We start from the raw sequence: 21,442 nt of genomic DNA on the forward strand, positions 1-21,442 counted from the left end.
GCAGATGATTAATACAGCAGTATGTTCTGGTTTGTTGCAGTTCACTGGACAGCGATCGGCAGTTTAGCGTAACGAGGATGGACGTGTGTTGAAATAGGGTCACCAACCCCTCTTAAAGGCATCACCCCACGAATCTGAGGTGGTACGGATTTCAGGTGGAGTATTCGTATACGGGACCGTAGATTATGGAGAGCTGGGTGATTCCGTTCATTCCTTCCTAATTGCCGTAAAAAACGGCCCGGAAGATACGGCTTCAGGCGTTTTGGCGCACTATTTTCTACAGGGAGTTCGCCTGGAGCGCACCAGCCTTGTGCGGCGCCGCATCTTTCGGGCCGTTTTTTACGGCAATTAGGAAGAAATGGACGGAATCACCCCCCTCTCCGTAGTCTCCCATCCCGTATACGAATACTCCACCTGAAATCCGAACCACCTCGGATTCGTGGGGCGATGCCTTTAACTATCAAAGTACGAGGTCTGGCAGCGCGTTGAGCTAAAACACTTTTTTGCAACATTTAGGAAGCTTGCGCCATATAACAATAACATTTATGTTACATGTGCGTTCCGAAGCCGTATACTGAGACACCACTCTGCTTTGTATTACAGCAATCAGGTCCCGACTACTGAAAGCGCAGTCACATTTTTCGAAGTAGTTATTGAAAAAAATCAAGCGAAATTTCAGGCCGGTGTCAGCTTGGGTGTAACGACAAAGACGACGGAGTTGAATTTCTACGTGTACCACTTTTTCTCAGAGATTTTCGTAGAATAGGTTTGAAATGGGACTAAGATTCCCATGAAAATGCCGATGCCATAGATTCTGCTTCATCCTCATTTTCTTCGGACTCTTCCTTAGCGTTCAAATAACATTAAAAAGGATAAAGTATAAAGTCACTGGCGTATCAATCCATTGGGATGCGCCAATGCGTTTTGCTGGAATTCGTAATCGATGAAGTTTTGGAACGTGTTCCAAATAACGTTGGAAGAACAAAGATTTGGTTGCGGTGTCATAGGTGTAGGCACAGGGGAACTGGATGCTAGGTAAATTTTCTTCTTTTCCTGTTTAAATTAAAGTTCTTGTATGTATAACCCCGGTTCATTCGAATCCGTCTTCATAAACGACTAAACCTGCCGTGAAAATGTTGCAGTATGAATGTAGCCGTATGTTGTTTTCCAATATGAATATGAGCAGGAGAGCTGCTTGTTTTCTTAAAAGCTTTTCCCAGCAAATCAACAATACGTAGCTAATGGATGTTTCAGCCAGGAGCGCATTAACACACACACATAGTAGACATGAAAATGGATTCAATCCAAGTACGTCCAAGCACATCCAAGCAAGTTTTGGACTCTATGAACTCTCTTAGACAACATGAATAACTAATCAGAGTATGCGTGCTCTTTAGCTGTTTTCTTCCTAACAATCTTCACTGTGCTGTTAGCAGAGTTCCGGCTGTATTTTGTTGACTAGCCTACGATCAAGCTCACATGCTGACCTTTACTAGTCTCATTACTCTTTGCTTATTTCAGTCCTGTAAAACTTATTTTTTTCTTTATAAATAAAACACTGAGATAGTCTATTTTGGAAATTTTTAAACACATCATACGAAAATCAGAAATCACCATATCGGAAACGATGTGGAGAATAAATTAATTGAAGAGCAGAATAAATTAACTGCAAAGTGTAAAATTAAGTGATAATAAAGTGTAGAATTACTTTTGAAGAACCAGTCGCCGAAAAAGACCATTCACGTCACTTCCATCCGATCTAAGAACACCACCTATTCGGACTCTTATCAGTAGAAAATACCAACTTCTGTTCCTCACAACCTTCTTAGCCTAATCAAAACAGTTACATAACTCTCAAAAGAAAGTTGTGTTGTTGTACGTTGTTGCTTGCCTTAGTGAATTTAGTAAGCACCAGAGAAAGCGTCAATTGTTGTTGCGGAAGGTCTAATTGCCACAGTTACAGTTATACGGTAACTACAACCACAATACATTCTAGTTTGATTGTTGTTGATCACAGAATGCTCTACCGATGAGATCCGGTGGTTAATGTGGATGTTCCTGAAGCGGCAATGTCGTTAAGGATCCGGTTTGCATCTGACAACAGCAAGGTCGCACTTCGGACATAACTTGTATTTAAATCGTTGTCGTGTTGTTTACTTCTTCAGTCTTTGCTTCATGTTACCTTGTTGCTTATCTTTTTTTCGAATGAACGTTATCACTCGTTTAAAACAAAAAAGATCAAATACATTAAAATAATAATAAATGATAGAAGATAAACAGTGCGTTATTCATCAGAATCAATATTTTACGAATTAATACACCTTTATAAACGTTAAAAAACCGTTGAAAAGGAAGGAACTGTTGGAAGCAATCCTAAGATTTTCATGGGAATCTTCCACGTGAATACCTTTGCAACTTTTGGATCTCCTTCTGGATAATTTGAAACGTCGCCTACCAATTTTATAAACAACTTTAGCTTTGGAAGCAATCCCATGAAAATGTGAACCTAGAAAAATAGAAGAAAAAAGAAAAAATAATAGCATAAATAGAAATGAAAATAGCTTAAATACTTAGGGAGAATAATACGTATAATTTTGATCAAAAACTATGTACATAAAATCTTGCCGATGTTGTCAAATCCGCACTTGTATAACAACGACAAAGAATTTGTTTATGGTACAAAACATTCACGATTGGATGTATTTGAACAAATAAATAACCAAGTAAATTTTCTGTTTTGATCCGTTGATTCATCGCTGGTTGCATCTGGCTATTTACCAAAACTATTACAATTTATAAATATTAATATTTACAAATAATATTAAACAAATAATCACTCCAATACAATTTTTGTCTTCGATGTTTGTTTTCCAAATTTTTTAAATTATGATTAGAATGAGGTTGTCGTTTCTTGACATTTCTCTTAGTTCATAAATGGCCATAAATGGTGAAACTTACTCTTATTACATTTCATATGATGTTTGAAGTTTCCAAGATGAACAGTCCCTGTGTTAAAGGCATCACCTCACGAATCTGGAGTGGTAAGGATTTCCGGTGGAGTATTCCTATACGGGAGATTACAAAGAGAAGGGTGATTCCGTCCATTTCTTCCTAATTGTCGTAGAAAACGGGCCGAAAGATACGGCTTCGAGCGTTCCGGAGCACTGTTTTCCACCAGAAGTTCGATTGGAGCGCGCCAGCCTTGTGCATCTTCGGGGCATTTTTTACGGCAATTAGGAAGAAATGGACGGAAGCGCCCCCTCTCTCTACTATCCCTTATAAGAATACTCCACCTGAAATCCGCACCACCTCATATTCGTGGGGTGATGTTTTTAAACTTCGATACAATTTCTGGTTACAGTAGTATTTAGAGCAAAATCATGAATGCTGCCTTTAAATCTGTAGAAAAATATTGTAGTGATGCATTGTTTTTAATTTTTTCTTATTAAAGTCTGCCTGCTTTTCTGTGAAACACACTAAAAGACGTCCTTAATAATGCTGAACTAACTCTCTTCCTCACCCCGCAAGACCACCTTAGCTTTACGAGGAAATAAATAACACTTAATAAGCACAGAAAATATGAAAACGGTGGTTATTTTGAATAATATAAAAGTTGTGAACGACAAAGAGTGCGAAAACTCAAATATTTTGTTATATTCTTTTTAGACCAATATGAAATTACCGTGAGTAAAATTGCCTTCAACAGTTTGTGGTGGTTCCGCAAACAAAAATTCAGCCAATTTCCCCAAGCCTGACTCTTTGTCCGTAGCCAGCCACCTTAAATTTGAAATCAAACAGATTAGATTCTGTCCTTGCAGCCGATATAACTTAGCGTTTAGTCCTTACTATCTTGAATTTATTCAAAATTTGATAAGTTGAGTAGTTCGAATGTTCTTTTGTCTTGAAACCTCGGCATATTCTGTCTATGTTTTGATGTAGTGTGCCTACGAGGTTTTTAGATGGAACCTTTATTTGCCTGACGTTTCGGCTTTTCGCCGTCTTCAGAGGCCTAAATAGAGGATGACTGGAACAATGCTACGTTTATCCCGTCAAGTGCCACACCACCCTGGGTCAGTGTTTTTGACCTGACAAACACTGACCCAGGGTGGTGTGGCACTTGACGGGATAAACGTAGCATTGTTCCAGTCATCCTCTATTTAGGCCTCTGAAGACGGCGAAAAAGCCGAAACGTCAGGCAAATAAAGGTTCCATCTAAAAACCTCGTAGGCACACTACATCAAAACATAGATAAGTTGAGTGTTCGAAGGCGGCGCTGCTTTTCTGATGCGTTCTCTAGAGAAGAAGAGGTAGGACTTCTTTTAGAAATGTATAGTCGATTTTCAACTATCGTAAACAGAATATTTCCTAAAAATTAACTCCAGAAGGAAGTAGGAGCTATGCTTAGAACAACTGTTATTTCTAGATTTAAATGTCTTTTGTACAATAATGCTACAGTACACTGATGATGACCACTGCAGTGATAAAAACTATGAAAAGTTAAAATTACCACTGATAACGTATACGTGGATGGAAATTATAGTCGGGTTAAAAGGAGATGCTCAGTGCAGTTGCGTAGGCGGCTGCGACGCGATGGAGCTAGCAGTTTGGATCGCAGTGGGACCATCGAGAACTTCACCTATGAGTGGTGCTTTCGTGGGTCCCTCCTCGATCTCAGTGGCTAACGCTCCGCTTCGAGCGCAGCCGTTTACGTAACTGCACCGAGCTTCATGTCGTTTTGACCGGGCCATATCTATACGTTCACAAATGCTGCAATCGCGTGGAATTTCATTTTTCTGCATAGGAAAACAAAAGTGCATTTTTTTTCAGGATGGATTTGCATAGTACTGTGATCACCTGCGGCTATGGGCTGATAATGATCAGCACAGCTGCGAATATTCTATTCGTGGGCAATCTCTTCAATGAGCTCAGTACGCTCGAAGTTGACGTCAGAACAGATCTCGCAGAATTTAAGGTGAGAGAAGAAAACGATTTGGTTTACCGGTTTCCGCATACTTGTAAACATGTGTTTGAAGTTTTCAGCAAATGTTTGACTTACCATCACCGCTCCCTACCGTCTTTTATGCTCTAGTAAATATTTTATAACAAATCATCCGTCGGGAGAGGGGTAGAAAAAGATTTCCTTCTTCATAGATGTTGGCGGATGATGCGTGGACCACAATGGTGGCCACTACTGGAAAGCAACCGCTCAGGTCAAAGCGAGATGCCTATGGAACACAACCCTTCACTTCATCTTCCAGTGTTGGTTGCAATCCAGCGCCGGGACGTCCAGGCCCTCCTGGACAGCCAGGAGTCCCAGGATGTAGGTGCATAACATTCCTCTTGTGTAGTCATTCCCGTAATTTACTTGTTCTCCGTTTCAGTTGATGGCCAACCTGGTATACCGGGTGTCCCAGGTCAAAGTGGATATTCTGGAGCGTCGTCAGCTTCCTCACAGGGATGCATCCAGTGTCCAGCAGGTCCAATGGGACCTCCAGGAGCACCAGGGCCTGCGGGCTCAGCAGGAAGACCAGGAAATCCCGGTGCACCGGGTGCAGGAGGAGGAGCTGGGGCACCAGGACCTGCAGGACCGGCAGGTCCTGCTGGTAGGCCGGGTAACCCGGGAAGTGCTGGATCGCCGGGGCAACCTGGATCTCAGGGAACAAGAAGCAGAGGGCTTCCAGGGCCATCAGGAGGTGTTGGACCAATGGGGGCTCCGGGAGCCCCCGGAATCCCCGGATCACCAGGATTTGGTTCACCTGGTGCATCTGGAGCACCGGGTCCATCCGGAAGACCTGGCTTGCCTGGAACAGATGGCGTGCCTGGAGGAGTGAGTCTAATTTATTTTATAGAGAGCTTTTCCGATGTTGAAAAAAACTTGATATTTCAGCCAGGAAACAATGGAGTACCAGGTCATGATTCCGGTTATTGTCCTTGTCCAAGGAGGTCTCTGGATAAGCTACGGGCGAAGCTGTTGAAAGCCTGAAACATATCGTTTATTAAGGAATAGAAGTGTTGACGACGTTAGAAATGCTTTTGCTATGAAAGCAAAACTATCTACGCCATATAAAGTTGGCAATTTTTGTGTACATACTATATGAAACTATTTGTTTTACACAACTCTAAGGCAATCTATCGTTTCCGAGCAGATTTTGTATACAGACACAAAGAAAACAATTTGGTTTACCTTTTACGCTTACTTGTAAACATATGTGCCAAAGTTTTCGGCAAACGTTTACCTTGCCCTCAACGCTGCCTCCCGCCATTTATATTCCCGTTAATTTTTTTTATAATAAAATAGTCGGACATTTAACACATGTATGACACTTGCATTTGGCTTCTGCCACCTATCCTTAACTGATCGTTTTATGTTCACGGTTGTGTAGACATCATACACTAGAAAACCATTTATTTTACTTATCGACTATCCCATTGTTTGTTTCTGAGAACTTGGTTTCAGTTCAAAATCCATGTCTAAAAACTTTTTGCCCCTCACGATTTGAAAGTCTATTAAATCTATAAATTTCGTCTTGTAATCTGAAAGACTATAAATCAACGGCACAGTCTGATTTGTGGTACAATCGCATAATACAGCTGCATCCGAAGTGACGGAGTGGGACCTAAGTAACGATGGACCCACTGCGGGGCGTTCGCAATCGCATCGAGTGGGTCCATTGCACTCGACTGTGTATGGTCGAGTCGAAATGACATAGAGCTCAGTTCAGTTGTGTATGCGGTTGCGCTCAAAGCGGCGCTGCAGTTCCCGATGGTCCCATCTCGATCGTAACCGCTGCGCTCTGCCGTACCGCTTCGAGCGCAGCATTTTTGCAATTAACAACCAACATTCACGTGACTAATTACCAATCCTCTCTCTAAATCATTCAGCATAATCATTATCCATTATCATTACCATTAGGATCATCTTTTTTTTTGGGCGCGGTCGACATTAAAGGCAGCACCCCACGAATCTGAGGTGGTACGGATTTCAGGAGGAATATTTGTATACGGGATCATAGATTATGGAGAGAAGGGTGATCTCTTCCATTTCTTCCTGATTGCTGTAAAAAAAACGGCCCGGAAGATACGGCTTCGAGCGATCCGGCGCTCTACTTTCCAAAACGAGTTCGGTTGGAGCGCGCCAGCCTTGTGCTTGCACCGCATCTTCCGGGCCTTTTTTACGGCAATTAGCAAGAAAATGACGCAATCACCCTTCTCTCCACAATCTACGATTTCGTATACGAATACTCCACCTGAAATCTGAAATCACCTGAAATCTGTACCACCTCATATTCGTGGGGTGATGCCGTTACGCTTACCACCATATTCCAGCGTTATTCCGTGGATTGCAGCAGCACAGCGTACAAGCTTAACGTTGTTATTAAGCAGCTAAATTGAGAAAGTTCTAATAGCTCTCACTTCGGATTTACTTCTAGCCAGTTCAAACCAAGGTGTAGACGTTTTACATGCACACTGCATCACCTTGCTAGGAATACCAGATCCACTATAAATCTAATCTTTTTTTAAGAAGAAGGAAAACATTCTTGAGAATCCCTCCTCTTATCATTCTGATTCCACTGTTTAAAGGCATCACGAATCTAGGGTGGTGCAGGTTTCAGGTGCGTTATGCCCACAGAGGTCGTAGATTCTGAGTAGGAGGATGCTTCCGTCCATCTCTTTCCTTCGGGCCGTAAAAAACGGCCCGAAAGATGCGCTGCGTGCAAAAGGCTGGCGCGCTCCAATACAACTCATTGTAGAAAATAGCGCCCCAGAACGATCGAAGTAGCATCTTCTTCTTTACGGCAATTAGGAAGAAATGGACGGAATCACCCTCCTCCCTATAATCTACGACCCCGTGGCATAACCACCTGAAAACCCGCACCACCCCAGATTCGTGGGGTGATGTCTTTAAAAGCCACATGCGTGAGAAGTTTCGATACTGGGTGGCTCTAGTAGGGTTCCGAACTTGAATTTCACTCTTAATGTCAGTTGTGGAATTAGATATGTGATGGAACTACCTGAAAAAAAAAAAACAAATCTTAACATCCGTACCAGTGAAGAAATCCACCTTACGCGCTTTATTCCCATCAATTCTGTAGATTTCAAAAGTTGTTCCCTCGGATAAACTGAGATCTCTGGTCCTGAAGACCTTGATTTCTGATGTGTTCTTCTGATTGTAGGTTTTTTAAAATGATTTTAGACCCTGAGTCTGTAGTACAAATCTGGGATTCAGCGCGCGATAATATACCGGTACCGGCACGGTAGCTATTTGTTCGCGAAAACTCAGAAAACTGAACCCAATGTCTGCACGCGGTAAACGCTGGGTGGTAAGTTTCAGTTTTACACAGGAATGATCATACCTTTTCTTTCCTACCAAATATAATCATGATGCCTAATTGCTTACGTAATTGATCAGATCCCATATGCGAAACAAGCAGGAACCAAGCCGAAAAACAATCATTTTAAAAAAAATCTCGATGAATATTGACATTGCTACACTTTTGACGACAAAAAAGAGGGACGTATAGTCGGGTCAATACGACATGAAACACGAGTGTAGTTGATGTGCATTTGCGTACGCACTCGAAACGGTGCTGTGGAGGCAGCAGTTGGAACCGAGGTGGGCCCGTCGCCAACTGCAGCGATGGGTGGTGCCAGCAAGGATTTCACCACGCTCCTAGCCACTACGTTCCACCGAAGCGCCTCGAAAGAAGCCGCGTACGCAATTGCGTACGTGTTTCATGTCGTTTTGACCTTACTATAGTTAGTCTATCGACATAAAATGTTATCTGGAAAACCTTTGGGAGTCATTCCTCTCATCGATGATCCTCAGCGAATCGAGTAGTGACCTACTCGATTTCCTGAGGATGACTCACTTGACTTAAAAGCAGCACACAACGAATATGACTTGGTGAAGGAATCCACCGGAAAAGGTAAAGATAGATCGCGAGATCCAGGGTTCCACTCATCTCTCCCTAATCGTCAAAAAACTGCGTGGAAAAAGCTGTTTTTCAAGGCAATTTCAGTTTCAACGCGCCACTTTAACGCACGCACCGCATCCACGTGCGAGCTGTCGAAGATTAATGAGGTGTCCTCACCAGCCTATTCAAGTGAAACCAATGAATAGTCTGTTTAGCGGACCGAAATGTAATAATGTACCTACGTAACGTAGGAACTGAAGCGCTTCTCACTCCGTTTTTTACGATGATTATGGAGAGATGAGCAAAACCGTCCCGGATCCATTTGGTACCTAGTTTCGACTACAAGCAAATAAAGTAAGGTCAAAAGCAAGGTCACATGAAGCACACTGTAGTCGCCTAAGGCTCCAAACTCTGCGGACAGCCTAAGCGGCGGCGCTCGAAGTGGGGCGGTGTAGACAGCGGTTGGAATCGGGGTGAGACCACAAAGTGTAGAATGGTGCCAGCAAAGTGGTGCTAGTCCTCATTCGATCCTTCCCGCCACGCACCACCGCAACGCATCGAGCGCAGCCGCTTGCGCAACTGCACCGTGATTCATGTCGTTTGACCCTACTATGGCAATGAAACTCAACAAGAACAAACCAACCATCCGTTTCGTCACTAAAAAGTGTATAGATAAGTCTTAAATGCTTTGATTGCAATGATGTTAAAATGACATAAAATAGACATCAAATCTGTAGTTAGTTCAGAGCCTGGACTACCAACTACCACTAGATAATAACATTTGAGTTTTTTTTCCCTCAGAAATGTCGAGGAAAACAAGGATACAGTGGCGTCGGTTATACACGGTAGAATTTCTATTTCGTCTCCCTTTCTCAAGAAAGACCAGGCTTATCCATTGTTATGTGCTAACAGCCAAACAAACAAAGCACTTACACTAATCAAACATGCGAATCAGACGTTCTGGCGCGAAAAACATTGGAAGCGTTTTATATCACGGCCAAAAGTCCGATCATGAATCGTAGAGAAGAATGCATCGCTGTGACCAACGAGCTGGCTCCATATCAAGAACTTTGCGGGTTTTGACCTACGGGGTCAGAGGCGGGGGCATCGTTACTAGTTAATACTAGCGGCGCAACTCTCACAACTGGTGGTCCGCTAACATCACGATTCCGTGGCTATCAAGATGAGCGCTGGTCTGCTTTTCTGACGTTGTTTCCAGATATTCTGTTTGCTAAATCATATCTTGTGGGATGACGAGGCGTTTGAGAGAGTAGATTAAACCTGTTTTTGGTTTTTGCAGGCTATGAAGAAGGCGACGACACCGAAACGTTAGCCAGAATAAAGATAAATAACATTCTTGGTTCTGCTCAAAAAAGTAGTACACAATCAAACTCTACGATGCCAAGATTCAAAGAAGGTCGAACTTGGAACTAATCAAACAGATGCTCTGCACTTAAATGCGCTCCGTTTCGAACATTGTGCCCCATTAAGCAACGAGTTGAGGTTCTGGATTGCATCAAACCGAAAGTTCGTAGTTGGTGGTTCTGTTTTGGAGAGTCAGAGATGATAGATGTTATTCTTTTTTGGCCGATTCCCTCTTCTTTTTTCTCCGTTCATCTATTGCTTTTCTCTCCTTATGCTATACACACTACATACTTCCATTTTCTTTTCCTCATCCAACCATTATATTTCTCTTTTCTTAGAAGTTAACAAATTCTAGGGTCCCCCACCAAGATGAGCGATGCAACGCCTCCTTCTCAATTCGCCGAGGAGGTGGAGATTCGGAAGAAATTAATCCTTAGAAATCTCCAGGTAGCCGCAATACATCCTTGAATTATATAATTTTAACGTTTCCCAGTAAATGATTGAAGGTCTCATAGGTGAGTCTCTTTGCTGTATTTTGCAGGAAGCGCTCGGTGTAGATAAACTTGAGAAGCAACTGGCCACTCCTGGAAAGCTTGTGCACGTTTATTGGGGAACCGCCACAACTGGACGGCCTCACGTGGGATACTTCGTTCCCATGAGGAAAATCGCAGATTTCCTAAAGGCAGGATTAAAGGTGCGTCTGTTTCGTTGCTTCAGTTTTACGTGGTCTAAACAAGACCTGAAGGTCATTGGGTTCTGCGGATCACAAAGGTCCCTGGACATCGTGCTTGGTTCATGCATTGCCTATTATAAAGTACTTTCTTTCACCAGTTGCACTTAGTTATGCGATTATTTAATTATACATTCTTTATATGTTAATTCTCGAAAACATTTCTCAGGTAGTAATTTTAACTGAGGCCTCTAAACAGTATGCAGAGGTCAAAACGACCTGAACCCTTGTGCATTACATAAGAGAACGTTCTCGAATCAATGAGGAGCGGTGCAATCCTCACTGATCTCTGGAGATTGAAGTTAGCGAAGGACCCACCCTGACAGCAACTGTTTACGCAATTGCACCGGGATTTGTTTGGTTTTGACATCGCTGTGGTAAATCCAAGCACCTTGTAATGCAAAAGACTCGTATAAGAGGTAGAAGTGGGCATCCTCGGGATCCTTTCAACTGGTGGGGTCAGTTAATATGTTCAGGTAACGGTGCTCTTCGCGGATCTTCATGCTTTTCTAGACAACATGAAAAGCACGTGGGAATTACTGGAAAATCGTGTTGTTTATTATGAACAAGTAATCAAAGCACTGTTGATGGCACTGGATGTTCCCATCGATAGACTTCATTTTGTCAAAGGGACCGCGTATCAGCTTTCTAAGTCAGTTTCTTAATAAAATACCAGATAATTCTTTTTTAAATACCATTTTTGGTTTTAGAGAATACACTTTTGATTTGCTGCGGTTATGCGGACAAGTCTCGCAACGTGATGCATTAAGAGCAGGAGCTGAAGTCGTCAAGCAGGTAGTGTATAGAAGAATTGCTGATGATTTTTTTTAAACGAATGAATCCAAGCGTCCAGGTTGAATCGCCTCTTCTTTCGGGTTTGCTTTATCCTCTTCTTCAAGCTCTTGATGAACAATATCTAAAGGTTTGTTTTGCTGTCATTCGTATCCATAGTTTGAATGTATTTTACGATCTTTGCAATTGAAATTAATAAGTATTCGAGTTTTGTTCTGTTGTTGATCCTATTCTAAACTATTCTATTCTATTTCAACGCTAAAAGAACCTCTCTTTGATGCTCGAAAGCTGAAGCTATAAGTTATGTCTCATTCAGGTAGATGGTCAGTTTGGCGGTGTTGATCAGCGTAAAATCTTCATCCTAGCGGAAGAACAATTACCAAAGCTGAAACTAGGAAAGAGGTGGCACTTGATGAACCCTATGGTACCTGGCTTGACGGGGTCAAAAATGAGCAGGTTGTTCTTTGATTCATTAGGGTTTTGCATTTGGGTTAGTTGTTTGTACTCTTTTGTTTTACCCTTCTGTGTACATTACTACATATTCACTAGTATTTCAAATCCGGTTATTTAGTTCGGAAGCCGATTCTAAAATAGACTTGCTGGATAGTCCTGAAGTGGTGGAACGAAAAATACGAGGTGCTGCTTGCCCTAGACACGAAGATGACAACGGAGTCCTGGCATTCTTCAACTTCGTTTTATTTCCTATCGTCAGCCCGAGATCGCTAGTGATTTCTAACAAGTATGTCACTGATTATTTCATGATTTTGAAAGAAAGATTTTTTTCTGTTTCAGGGAATTCTTTACTTTTGAAGAAGCTAAAAATTCCTTCCTTAGTGGAGATATATCTGAAGAAGATCTTAAAAGTACTCTTGTGGAATGTATTAATGAGTTGCTGGCAAAAGTAAGTATTCACTTACATATTTTATACTGATTTGAATTTCACACAACACTTCATTAACATTTCTTATTGTTGATAAGGCTCAATTACAACAATATTATTTATAGCAACTTGAAATGTTGAACACCATTCTCTCAGCGCCTTCCCTTTCCCTCTATTTTCTTCAGAATCCCAAGCAAAACCTTTTTCTAAGATTTAATTTGCAGAAAAATCTAATATTGTGTAGGTGATCAGTTTGTCCTTGCTTCTTGTGATGTTTCTCTAGTGTAACCTTTGTCTCATCTTTAGAAGCGTTTGCCTTTCATGGTTTCCAGTTTAAATGTAATGTATCCGTTATTGATTGACGCAACGTTTTCCAACAGTGAAGAACTATTACCGAGGTGTTGCCATCTGTAACATATTTCTTTCCTGAAAAGTTAGATTTCCGTATCCAAAATTACAGTGCTGCTCGTTTCTCTGCTCAAACCAGGGTCCAAAAATCTGCGAAACTTTCTTTGAATTTCGCAGATTTTTGGATCTCGTATCCCTGGTATCCGAAACGATTTGTTGTTTGTTGCAAGCAAATTGATGAAGAACTTGTTGCTATCTTTTGCAGGTTCAAGATCATTGCAAGTCTGACATCGTGCGAGATGCGTTAGAAAAGGGTTACCAAGAGGTGGTTGATTCTCATGTAGAATCCAAAATTCGACCAGTTTTGCAAGTTTCTGATGACGGCAATGAACTCATTAAACTAATTGTCGGGCAAGATCGGGTTAGTTCGCTTGCTGAATCTTTTAAATCTGGGATTCATCTTTGCTTGTTCTGTTGTATTTTCTTAGAAATTGTTTATTTAGAACATATCCTTACTATTACTTTTTGTTATTATTTATTCAAACCATCTTATTTATAAGAAGTGCTTTTTGACATTTTTTTCTGTAACGTGTATTACAACTCATGATATACGTTAACATATTGATTGTTATGAATCGGTGCTTACTTTGAGATTGCCTTGTAATCTAGTGGGTTCTAGGTCATCCTGGATGATGACTATGCGTTGAAGATGTGCGTATCTGAGAGAAGACGTGTTCGAGTCACTTTCACAATCCATCCTAAAGGAAGATTCCATCTCGGCTTTATCATGGGATTATTGAAAATGAAGGTAACTTGATTCTGTACATCACTTTATCATGAGCAAGACATGCAGTGTTTTTTAGTTGATGATCAACAACGGAGTCGATATTGATGGAGTTGTCTTAATATCCGACACCGAAGCGTTCCTTGATAACGAGAAGGTTCACATCCTATCGTAATTTCTGTTTTTCAGAAGTTTGTCCAGGAAGTCTGCAATTTTAGGTGACGTGGGCTGCTCGCGACGATCGAAATGAGTACTTCTACCAGTTGTGTGCTGCTTTCATTGAACATCTTGGGATAAAGGAAAAAGTTAGAGCTGTCAAATCCTCAGATGTAAAATCGATCTTCTCTACGTATGTTATTAGAGCTTCCGCGTGTACGTTTAGTGTCATCGATTCTAATGACCATTTTCAGGGATTACGTGCTTAACATGTACAAAATGGCCTCGACAGTGACGCGCGATGAGACAACGGTTTGTGAAGGTAGTGGCTTAACTAGGCGCCAGTCTCTCTTATTACTACGAAAATCCTATGAAGTCAACTAAGCTTTGCTGGAGTTATTTACTTTTTTTTATTTATGAAGCAAAGCTACTACTGGTGTTTTCCTCCCTGAAATGTATTCGAGTTGTATGTGAAGTGTGGACGAGAGCAGCTGAGCTGAACTTCACTGAAGAACCAGTGATATAAAATAGAATGATAGAAGCTAGAAGAGAACTGACGATTACTACACAATAGGTGGATGAATTGAAGTGTCAGTAAGCCGTCCAGCTTGTGAAGAGTGATGAATTTGGTTACAATCGCCAAGAATGTTTCGGTAGTGCAGCGCCAATTATCCTGAACAAAGCTTTGGGAAGATTTTAAGAGTTATTGTCCTAAGGAAAGATTGGGAAATGAAACGCAACTTTCCTAAGAATTATAGACGGAAATGAACTACAGTTATGCGACAAAGTGGTCCAAAGCTATATCACAGGAATTCTAAGATAAAATACATTGAATTTCCTTTTAGGTCTCCACCATAGCAGCAACACAGCGTTTAAATATCGTCACTCAGTTAATCGTCAATAATAATTTAGGGTCTTCGTTGTCGGGAAACCTCGTTCCATTATTCTATGCTCTCAATCATCACCTGCTTCAAACTGATGTGGCAATCATCGGTGATGACTACATTCCTATTGCAAATATCGCTGTTAAGGTACGTTCAACATTTAAAATCCTTCCGATTTCTGAGTTTACCAAGTAAGTGTTTAGTTGTGGACCAGTCAAGGATATACCTCACCCACGCAGTTGGCTATCTCTGTTCTTCCTGGATGTGATGGAAAGAAGATGAGCTGTTCATCACCAGACTTTCTCTTAGATCCTCTTGAAACTCCTAAACAAGTCAAAACAAAACTGGGAAGGTGATTCGTTCGTTCACATAGAACAAGTCAGTTGATTGAAAAATGGTCTTTTCAGATCGTTTTGCGAGCCGCAAAATTTGGACGGAAATGTTGCGATGATGATAGCAAAGCAGTTGATTTTTCCTCTTTTGTCTGGAAAAAGTACGTGATTTATTTCACATCCCCTTTTTTGATTCTTTGGTTACTTTGATATTTTTGTATGACGTTAAGTGACCGAGTTGAGTTATTGCTCTACTTTTAGAATATGTGCGTTCATTTTCGGCATTTATCAAAACCAGAATAACCTATAGAATAGTTCGGTTTGCATAATATCAAGAAGTGTATCGAAATAAGAGTTATTCTGTGTATCATTTTGCCAGATTTTTTCAACATACTTTTAGGTTTCAATATTGGTAGAAATGCTGACAACGGAGGCGACATTAGTGTTAAATCGTACGAAGAATTGGAGCATGAGTTTTTAACTGGCTCGAAACCTGACTTTCCCCTTCATCCGGCTGACTTGAAAAACGCCGTTGTGAACTTCATCAACGAGTAAGTACAGTAATATTTAAGGGCTAACTAATTCCACATACCGTCTTTTCGAAAAGGATAATGACCATTCATTATTCCGTATTTGCTTCCCAGTTCTGTTTCCATACATCGGGTTGCTCAGTCTTTCTCGATCAAGAGTAGCATAGAGTGTTTCTCTTTGTTTTCACATTTGGGCTTAGATTAATGCACTTTTCAAATTTTCCTTTTCTTTTTCCTTTTTTCAAATTTTAAGCGTCATAGTCGTATATATGAGTTAACGTTCTCCAGTTGCAGGTTTTTCGATCCAGTACGGAAGCTTCTCGCTCCTAACCAAACGTCGCTACTAAATGCTGCATTTCCCAAAGTAAAGAAAGGAAGGAAATAGTACGATGCACCCAGCAGAAAGCTGGTTATCTCTCCTGGCGAATTAGTATTTGAAATTTTAATGTCAAGTCGTAATGACAATTTCGAGACATTGGATCGTCACGTTCTTTTTTCATCTTGATGAAATTGGCCCAAGATTTGCTTGTCAAACCTTCTCCGCTTGGAGCTACCTTCAAATCATAGAGTTGAATATTATATGTATCCCTGTTGTAACTCCTCTTTTCTGCAATTACTGATCCTTCTAATAATTCCATTACTTTTTAAAATGTATTTTATACCACTTGTTTATTGTGGTTTTATTCGGGTGCTTTTTTTTCTCTTCTCGTCACATTAGAAAACAAAACCTTGATAAGATATTAAATGAGATAGTTTGGGAGGTTGATCCTATCCCATAAAAGTTAATATTGAGTTAAATTCTCATTTTTTTATTATATGCTGAAATTTCTTCTTTAAATTCGTCTTTTCGCAGTAGGGTAACCACCGATTATGATTTACTTTCTGAATTCGCATTTTCTTTACCTTGTTCTAGGTTAATGATTGTTAACGAATTCTCATACTTTGTTTGTTATGTTGTTGATTTTTGGGAACCCTGGGACTGTGATTTGTTTCGATTTCAAACAGAAAGTACATAAAAACCTTAAGAATTCGCTGTAGTTTTGCAGCTTTAATCTTTTTGAAGCAGACATATTGGAAAGCCGATACTTCTTAGTAAATTGTGTGAAAACACGCTTCTGGTATAAGGAAAGCAATATGTAAGGACTTGAATGCGACGTCCCAGACAGCTCTAGATTTTCGGATGTTTTGCGCTGCTCTTTTGGCGTTAAAAAAGTTTCCCCTCGCCACCAATTCCGACAATTACCGCGTGGTGTCTCGGTATCCCTCACCGGTTTTCCGCCTCATAATGGCGTGGAGGTGACTCTAGGCGTCGAACTGCGATGCACAGCGGAGGTTCATCCTCCGGCATGGTCTCCCAAGCTGAGGAGTTCGACACATCTGACATTCCGACTTCCTGGCATCGGAGGCTTAGCAGGGAGTAAACTACTGCCAAGATTCACCATCGTCTTAGCAATATTGGAAGGTGGCTCCTTGATCCATATAGGTTGGGCGGCGACCTGTGGTGAAAGCTAAGCTCGCGGTGGCACGGCTACTTAGTTTGGAGAAAAATCTTTCTGCCACTCCAGCATATGCACTGCCTCAGTACCCTGCACACTGGCACTGCGGTATCAGATGTCGGATGGTATGGCAGCCGGTGAGAGGCGATCAAATCTCAGGTTGCTCAGGACGTCATTGATTCTGGACCAAGGCGACACACGCACGACTCGCCATGGAGACTGTCTCAGACTGTGTACTTACAACGCGAGAACAGTGTCCACAGACGCTGACCTACATGCCCTTCTCGGAGCTGCAGAGCGTATCAAATTTCACGTGATTGCTCTGCAGGAGACCAAGTGCAGAAGGAGCGATGTACCACAGATGAATGGCGGTACACTCGTCATTCGTGAAGAGAAGGTTCCGTCGCGAAATGTAGGCGGTGTTGGTTTTGTTGTGCATCCATCTGTCGTCCATCTTGTTGATTCTCACGAAACCCTGTCACCTCGTTTGGCCATTCTCCGCCTCTGCCCTCTGCGCCAAAAACCCATCAGTGTCATCAACTGCTACTCACCAACATCAGCAGCTGATTAATCCGATTTGGACGCGTTTTATGATGAGATGGAAGAAGTGATCCGCAACGAGAAATCCTACAAATTCATTTTCGGGGATTTCAACGCTAAACTAGGAAAGGCTGCTGAAGAGGAATACAGGATCGGAAGAATTGGACTAGAGGACCGGAATGAAAACAGCAATCGTCTCGACGGGGTTGTTGACGCGTTGTGGAAATCCTCTCTTCATGAAGAAAGATCATCGTCGGAGGAAATGGAAATCGCCCAATGGCGCGACTCGTGCGAAGATCCACTATATACTCACTAGCCGGAGGTGGTGTCTACTTGGTAGTGTCTACCATCCTTTTGCAGGGGTTCCTATCATCATCTCCTTTGTGCGGAAATAAGACATACCCACACGATGGAAAAGAACATCTGCTATCTGCAGTGACGGAGGAAAGAAGTATACGACGATTGGATCCTCGATACTATTTGACTCCTTCTCCCAAGGTGACTGGCACATCGAGGAGAACGTGGACTACGACCTGCTGCTCAGAGGACTGCGAGCCTGTGCTGAAGGTGCCTCGAAGCAGCGCACGACAAACATGGATCGGATTTCGAAGACCACCAAGGAGTTGTTGGGACGGAGAAGGACCTTGAGGCTTGATTCGAATGCATTGCGCATTGAGCGGTTAGTAGCAAACAGTAGCTGCAAAAAGGCGTTGCAGGAGGATCCTTGGAAGATTCTGGCACAAAGAAGGACAAGTCTGAAGAAGTAACGCAAGAACCTCGGCGAATATAATATTTCGCTAACAGCCTTGCTGAGCGAAAACGCAATCCGCACCTCTTCTCGTCCTGAAATGGAAACCATCACAGAGAGGTTCTACTCGAAGCTTTTCCGTTCGTCAACTCCTGTGTTAACCCCGATCATTTCCACTGGTAAAGTTCCATCACGGCTTCTCCCTTCGGAAGAAAGAGTCGCTACCAAGAGCATGAAATCTGGCACTGCCCCTGGACCTGATTTTATATCAGCAGACTTTCTTGGGGCTGGTGGCCATCCGTTTCATGTAATCTTACCGGCGCAGATGACGTCCCACCTTCAGAAAGAAGGGATCCTAGACCAGTGAGAACCCTTGCGAACCGTTCTTATTCGTAATAAAAGTGACCGAGAAGGTCTTTGGAACTATCGTTCGATATGCTTGCTGAGCATCTTGTACAAAGTATTCAAGATTGTCCTCACGCACATATGTAGGACGCTGGATGAAGCCCAGCCTCAAGAACAAGCTGGATTCCGTCAAAGGTTCAGCTGTATGGGCCACATCCAGACCGTGTCGAGTGTCATAGAGGTTTGCCGGATACATCGCTCTTTTTCTGACCTTCGTCTGCTATGAAAAAGCGTAGAAACGAATGCAATACTATCAGCGCTGGTCGGTCAAGGTGTGAACGCGTCGTATTTGAGGACATTAGACAATTACTACGATCGATGCACTACTAGGATACAGCTTTTCCACCGCTCCCTCACCATACCCATTGGAAAGGTGGTACGACAAGGCGATACTATACCGCCTAGGCTGTTCAAGGCTGTATTGCAGTGAATAATGAAATCACTTTCTTGGGAAGAAAGGGGCATACGTTTTAGAGGATGACTCCTCTCCAACCTTCGTTTTGCAGACGACATCGTTCTCTTTTCGAGAATTAATAATGAAGCAGAAACGATGCTCAAGGAATTGAACGAAGCAGGGAAGAGAATAGGACTGCAAATAAACAGAAAGAAAACGCAGTTCATGAAGAACGCCTACTACGAGGACGGAGGAGTACAACTTGAACGCTCCCAAATCGTGGAAACTTCGTCATACGTATACTTCGGACGTTCTAATAATATGGAAAACGACTTGAAGGAAGAACTGAATAGAGGGATGAGAGCAGCGTGGGGAGCATTCGCAGCCGTCAGTGAAGCTACGGACCAACTGACGGACTAAGATCTCCGTGCCCATCTGTCTAACTCGACAGTTTTTCCAGCGCTCTGTTACGCAGCAGAGACGTGGACACACCCCGCTGCCACGTCTAGGAAACTACTCGCTACCCACAGAGCCCCTAAGAGATGTCCTCTGAAGTTTAATCGGCGCACACAACACCAAGCCGACCTTCGCAGTTCCGACTTTACAGCAATCTCTCGTCTTCGCGACCCAGCGGAATATGTACCAAATGCAAAGCATAGATAGGCCAGTCACATTATGAGAAGAATCGACGAGAGATGGACTAAAAAACGCTACTGTGAGCCCCAAGAGAACGTCGTCGAGGGAGGCCGCCTGCGAGATGGGATGATGTGTTCGCTACACGGATGGACCAGCTAAAAAGCAGCTGCATACGGCTCAAGGACCTCGTCAACGCCATCCACGAAGCTTGAGAACATCTTGGATGAGAATGCCGAGGAAACGAAACGAGTGCAAGAGATGCTGGGCCAGCACGTCCAGTGAATACGGGCCATCTAAGAATCCAATTATCTGAGTCTGCGTAGATGGATGTGTGGATAAGTGTTGGATAAGTATCTGGCGTTAATAATCCGCGTGGGATGCGACACCGCATCCACTTCAACGAAGAATCGTTTGGGGTTCACGAATGCATGTGCAACCTGTAACCTTCCAGACACATCTGGTAGCAACCAATTCGTGGACCTCGGAGGGATGAGAGCTCTGGTTGGCGCTGAAAGGCGAATCGAACCTCCGACCAAGCGTGCTGCAGCCACAGCGGAATTCTTACCGACTGCGATCTTATATCTTGGATATTAGTTTTAGTTAATCATAAAAGACCTTATTGTCCTCAGCTGTTTCTGTAGGTGTGACAATACTTACGATTTGCAGTATGAGGACTCTGCGACAGACACGACAATAGCACCTTGACGAAATTGACCCAAACTACTCTTCCAGGCTGTTTTATGTATTCATCACTGCTATTGCGCATCCTCCTTCTTCTCATAAGCCTTTCTTTCTCATAAGCCGCAGTAGATGATTTGGTTGGTTCATACTAATGGTGGAGCTATCTGTGATGTGTGTCTCCTGGAATGCAGCAAACGATGCATCCACTTATTGTAGTAGCCTGAACGGAGCGGCTCGTTGAAGTTTACCAGACAGCGAAAGGCGCTTCAACGCTACGAACCGGATGTCATGTGTCAAAGATTCCACATACCCTTCAGACATTTGAGATATCAAAATATTTTGATAAAAGATAAAATTTCCTATGTAACAGTGCGAGTTATATACCTCACGCGCTCCAAATGCGTATACTCGTATGACTGGTTGCGTTTAGTGAAAGCAACGCCACCACGTGCAGGTAGCAACTAGACTTGTACATGAGAAGGGCTATAAGGAAATAGATCCATAGATGTTCGAAATCACCTCGGACTTCAGTGCAAAGAGTTTATTCATAATCTTGTTAAATCAATATCACAGTTGGCATAAAGCACTGTAACCCGGTACAACGCAAAAGAACAATGTTGCTGGCCAGAAGCTACAGAATGAGCGATGAGAATCGGCACAAAACCAGTCAATCAAATAAGCAGCGTCGATCCAACGAAGTCGTGAGGAAAAGAAAGTGTACAACAGTAGAGGAGATCAATGATGTGGCCTCGACGTAAAGTGAACAACGAAGCATAACGCAACAAGGATGCCTAGTACACCCATTCGCTGACACAAACTATAATAT

The 21,442-nt window shown here is 42.4% G+C and overlaps 7 protein-coding genes across 9 annotated transcripts; 5 read left to right on the plus strand and 2 right to left on the minus strand.

The window, feature by feature from the left end:
• Positions 1 to 943: 943 nt before the first annotated feature.
• Positions 944 to 5,983, plus strand: RB195_007100 (uncharacterized protein; the record flags this gene model as incomplete). 2 transcript variants are annotated; one of them, XM_064180538.1, is made up of 5 exons in its annotated part: positions 944 to 1,035; positions 4,828 to 4,972; positions 5,152 to 5,320; positions 5,382 to 5,827; positions 5,888 to 5,983. In XM_064180538.1, 5 exons carry the CDS (start codon positions 944 to 946, stop codon positions 5,981 to 5,983), a joined length of 948 nt encoding a protein of 315 aa, XP_064037402.1. The 2 variants fall into 2 exon arrangements, with proteins under 2 accessions (XP_064037402.1, XP_064037403.1); XM_064180539.1 differs by lacking the exon at positions 944 to 1,035 and having other exon boundaries at positions 4,829 to 4,972.
• Positions 5,984 to 10,218: 4,235 nt separating this feature from the next.
• RB195_007101 (uncharacterized protein) lies at positions 10,219 to 16,101 on the plus strand (the record flags this gene model as incomplete). 2 transcript variants are annotated; one of them, XM_064180540.1, is made up of 19 exons in its annotated part: positions 10,219 to 10,243; positions 10,636 to 10,727; positions 10,822 to 10,974; positions 11,487 to 11,662; positions 11,721 to 11,805; positions 11,864 to 11,932; positions 12,119 to 12,258; positions 12,374 to 12,541; positions 12,595 to 12,703; positions 13,296 to 13,451; positions 13,710 to 13,838; positions 13,894 to 13,971; positions 14,033 to 14,163; positions 14,225 to 14,292; positions 14,883 to 15,001; positions 15,058 to 15,206; positions 15,262 to 15,347; positions 15,587 to 15,737; positions 16,011 to 16,101. In XM_064180540.1, 19 exons carry the CDS (start codon positions 10,219 to 10,221, stop codon positions 16,099 to 16,101), a joined length of 2,175 nt encoding a protein of 724 aa, XP_064037404.1. The 2 variants fall into 2 exon arrangements, with proteins under 2 accessions (XP_064037404.1, XP_013309130.2); XM_013453676.2 differs by lacking the exon at positions 10,219 to 10,243 and having other exon boundaries at positions 10,650 to 10,727.
• Positions 16,102 to 17,327: 1,226 nt separating this feature from the next.
• Positions 17,328 to 17,783, plus strand: RB195_007102 (uncharacterized protein; the record flags this gene model as incomplete). Its single annotated transcript, XM_064180541.1, has 1 exon — positions 17,328 to 17,783. The coding sequence occupies one exon, from the start codon at positions 17,328 to 17,330 to the stop codon at positions 17,781 to 17,783; it is 456 nt and encodes a 151-aa protein (XP_064037405.1).
• Positions 17,784 to 17,810: 27 nt separating this feature from the next.
• On the plus strand, positions 17,811 to 18,068 carry RB195_007103 (uncharacterized protein; the record flags this gene model as incomplete). The annotated part of the gene is made up of 1 exon (XM_064180542.1): positions 17,811 to 18,068. The coding sequence occupies one exon, from the start codon at positions 17,811 to 17,813 to the stop codon at positions 18,066 to 18,068; it is 258 nt and encodes an 85-aa protein (XP_064037406.1).
• A 787-nt stretch (positions 18,069 to 18,855) lies between these two features.
• Positions 18,856 to 19,101, minus strand: RB195_007104 (uncharacterized protein; the record flags this gene model as incomplete). Its single annotated transcript, XM_064180543.1, has 1 exon — positions 18,856 to 19,101. The coding sequence occupies one exon, from the start codon at positions 19,099 to 19,101 to the stop codon at positions 18,856 to 18,858; it is 246 nt and encodes an 81-aa protein (XP_064037408.1).
• On the minus strand, positions 18,856 to 21,165 carry RB195_007105 (uncharacterized protein; the record flags this gene model as incomplete). The annotated part of the gene is made up of 3 exons (XM_064180544.1): positions 18,856 to 19,012; positions 21,001 to 21,077; positions 21,136 to 21,165. The coding sequence occupies 3 exons, from the start codon at positions 21,163 to 21,165 to the stop codon at positions 18,856 to 18,858; spliced, it is 264 nt and encodes an 87-aa protein (XP_064037407.1).
• On the plus strand, positions 19,456 to 19,719 carry RB195_007106 (uncharacterized protein; the record flags this gene model as incomplete). The annotated part of the gene is made up of 1 exon (XM_064180545.1): positions 19,456 to 19,719. The coding sequence occupies one exon, from the start codon at positions 19,456 to 19,458 to the stop codon at positions 19,717 to 19,719; it is 264 nt and encodes an 87-aa protein (XP_064037409.1).
• Positions 21,166 to 21,442: the final 277 nt, after the last annotated feature.

This window comes from Necator americanus, chromosome I (assembly GCF_031761385.1).
Source record: "Necator americanus strain Aroian chromosome I, whole genome shotgun sequence".
NCBI lineage: Eukaryota > Metazoa > Nematoda > Chromadorea > Rhabditida > Ancylostomatidae > Necator > Necator americanus.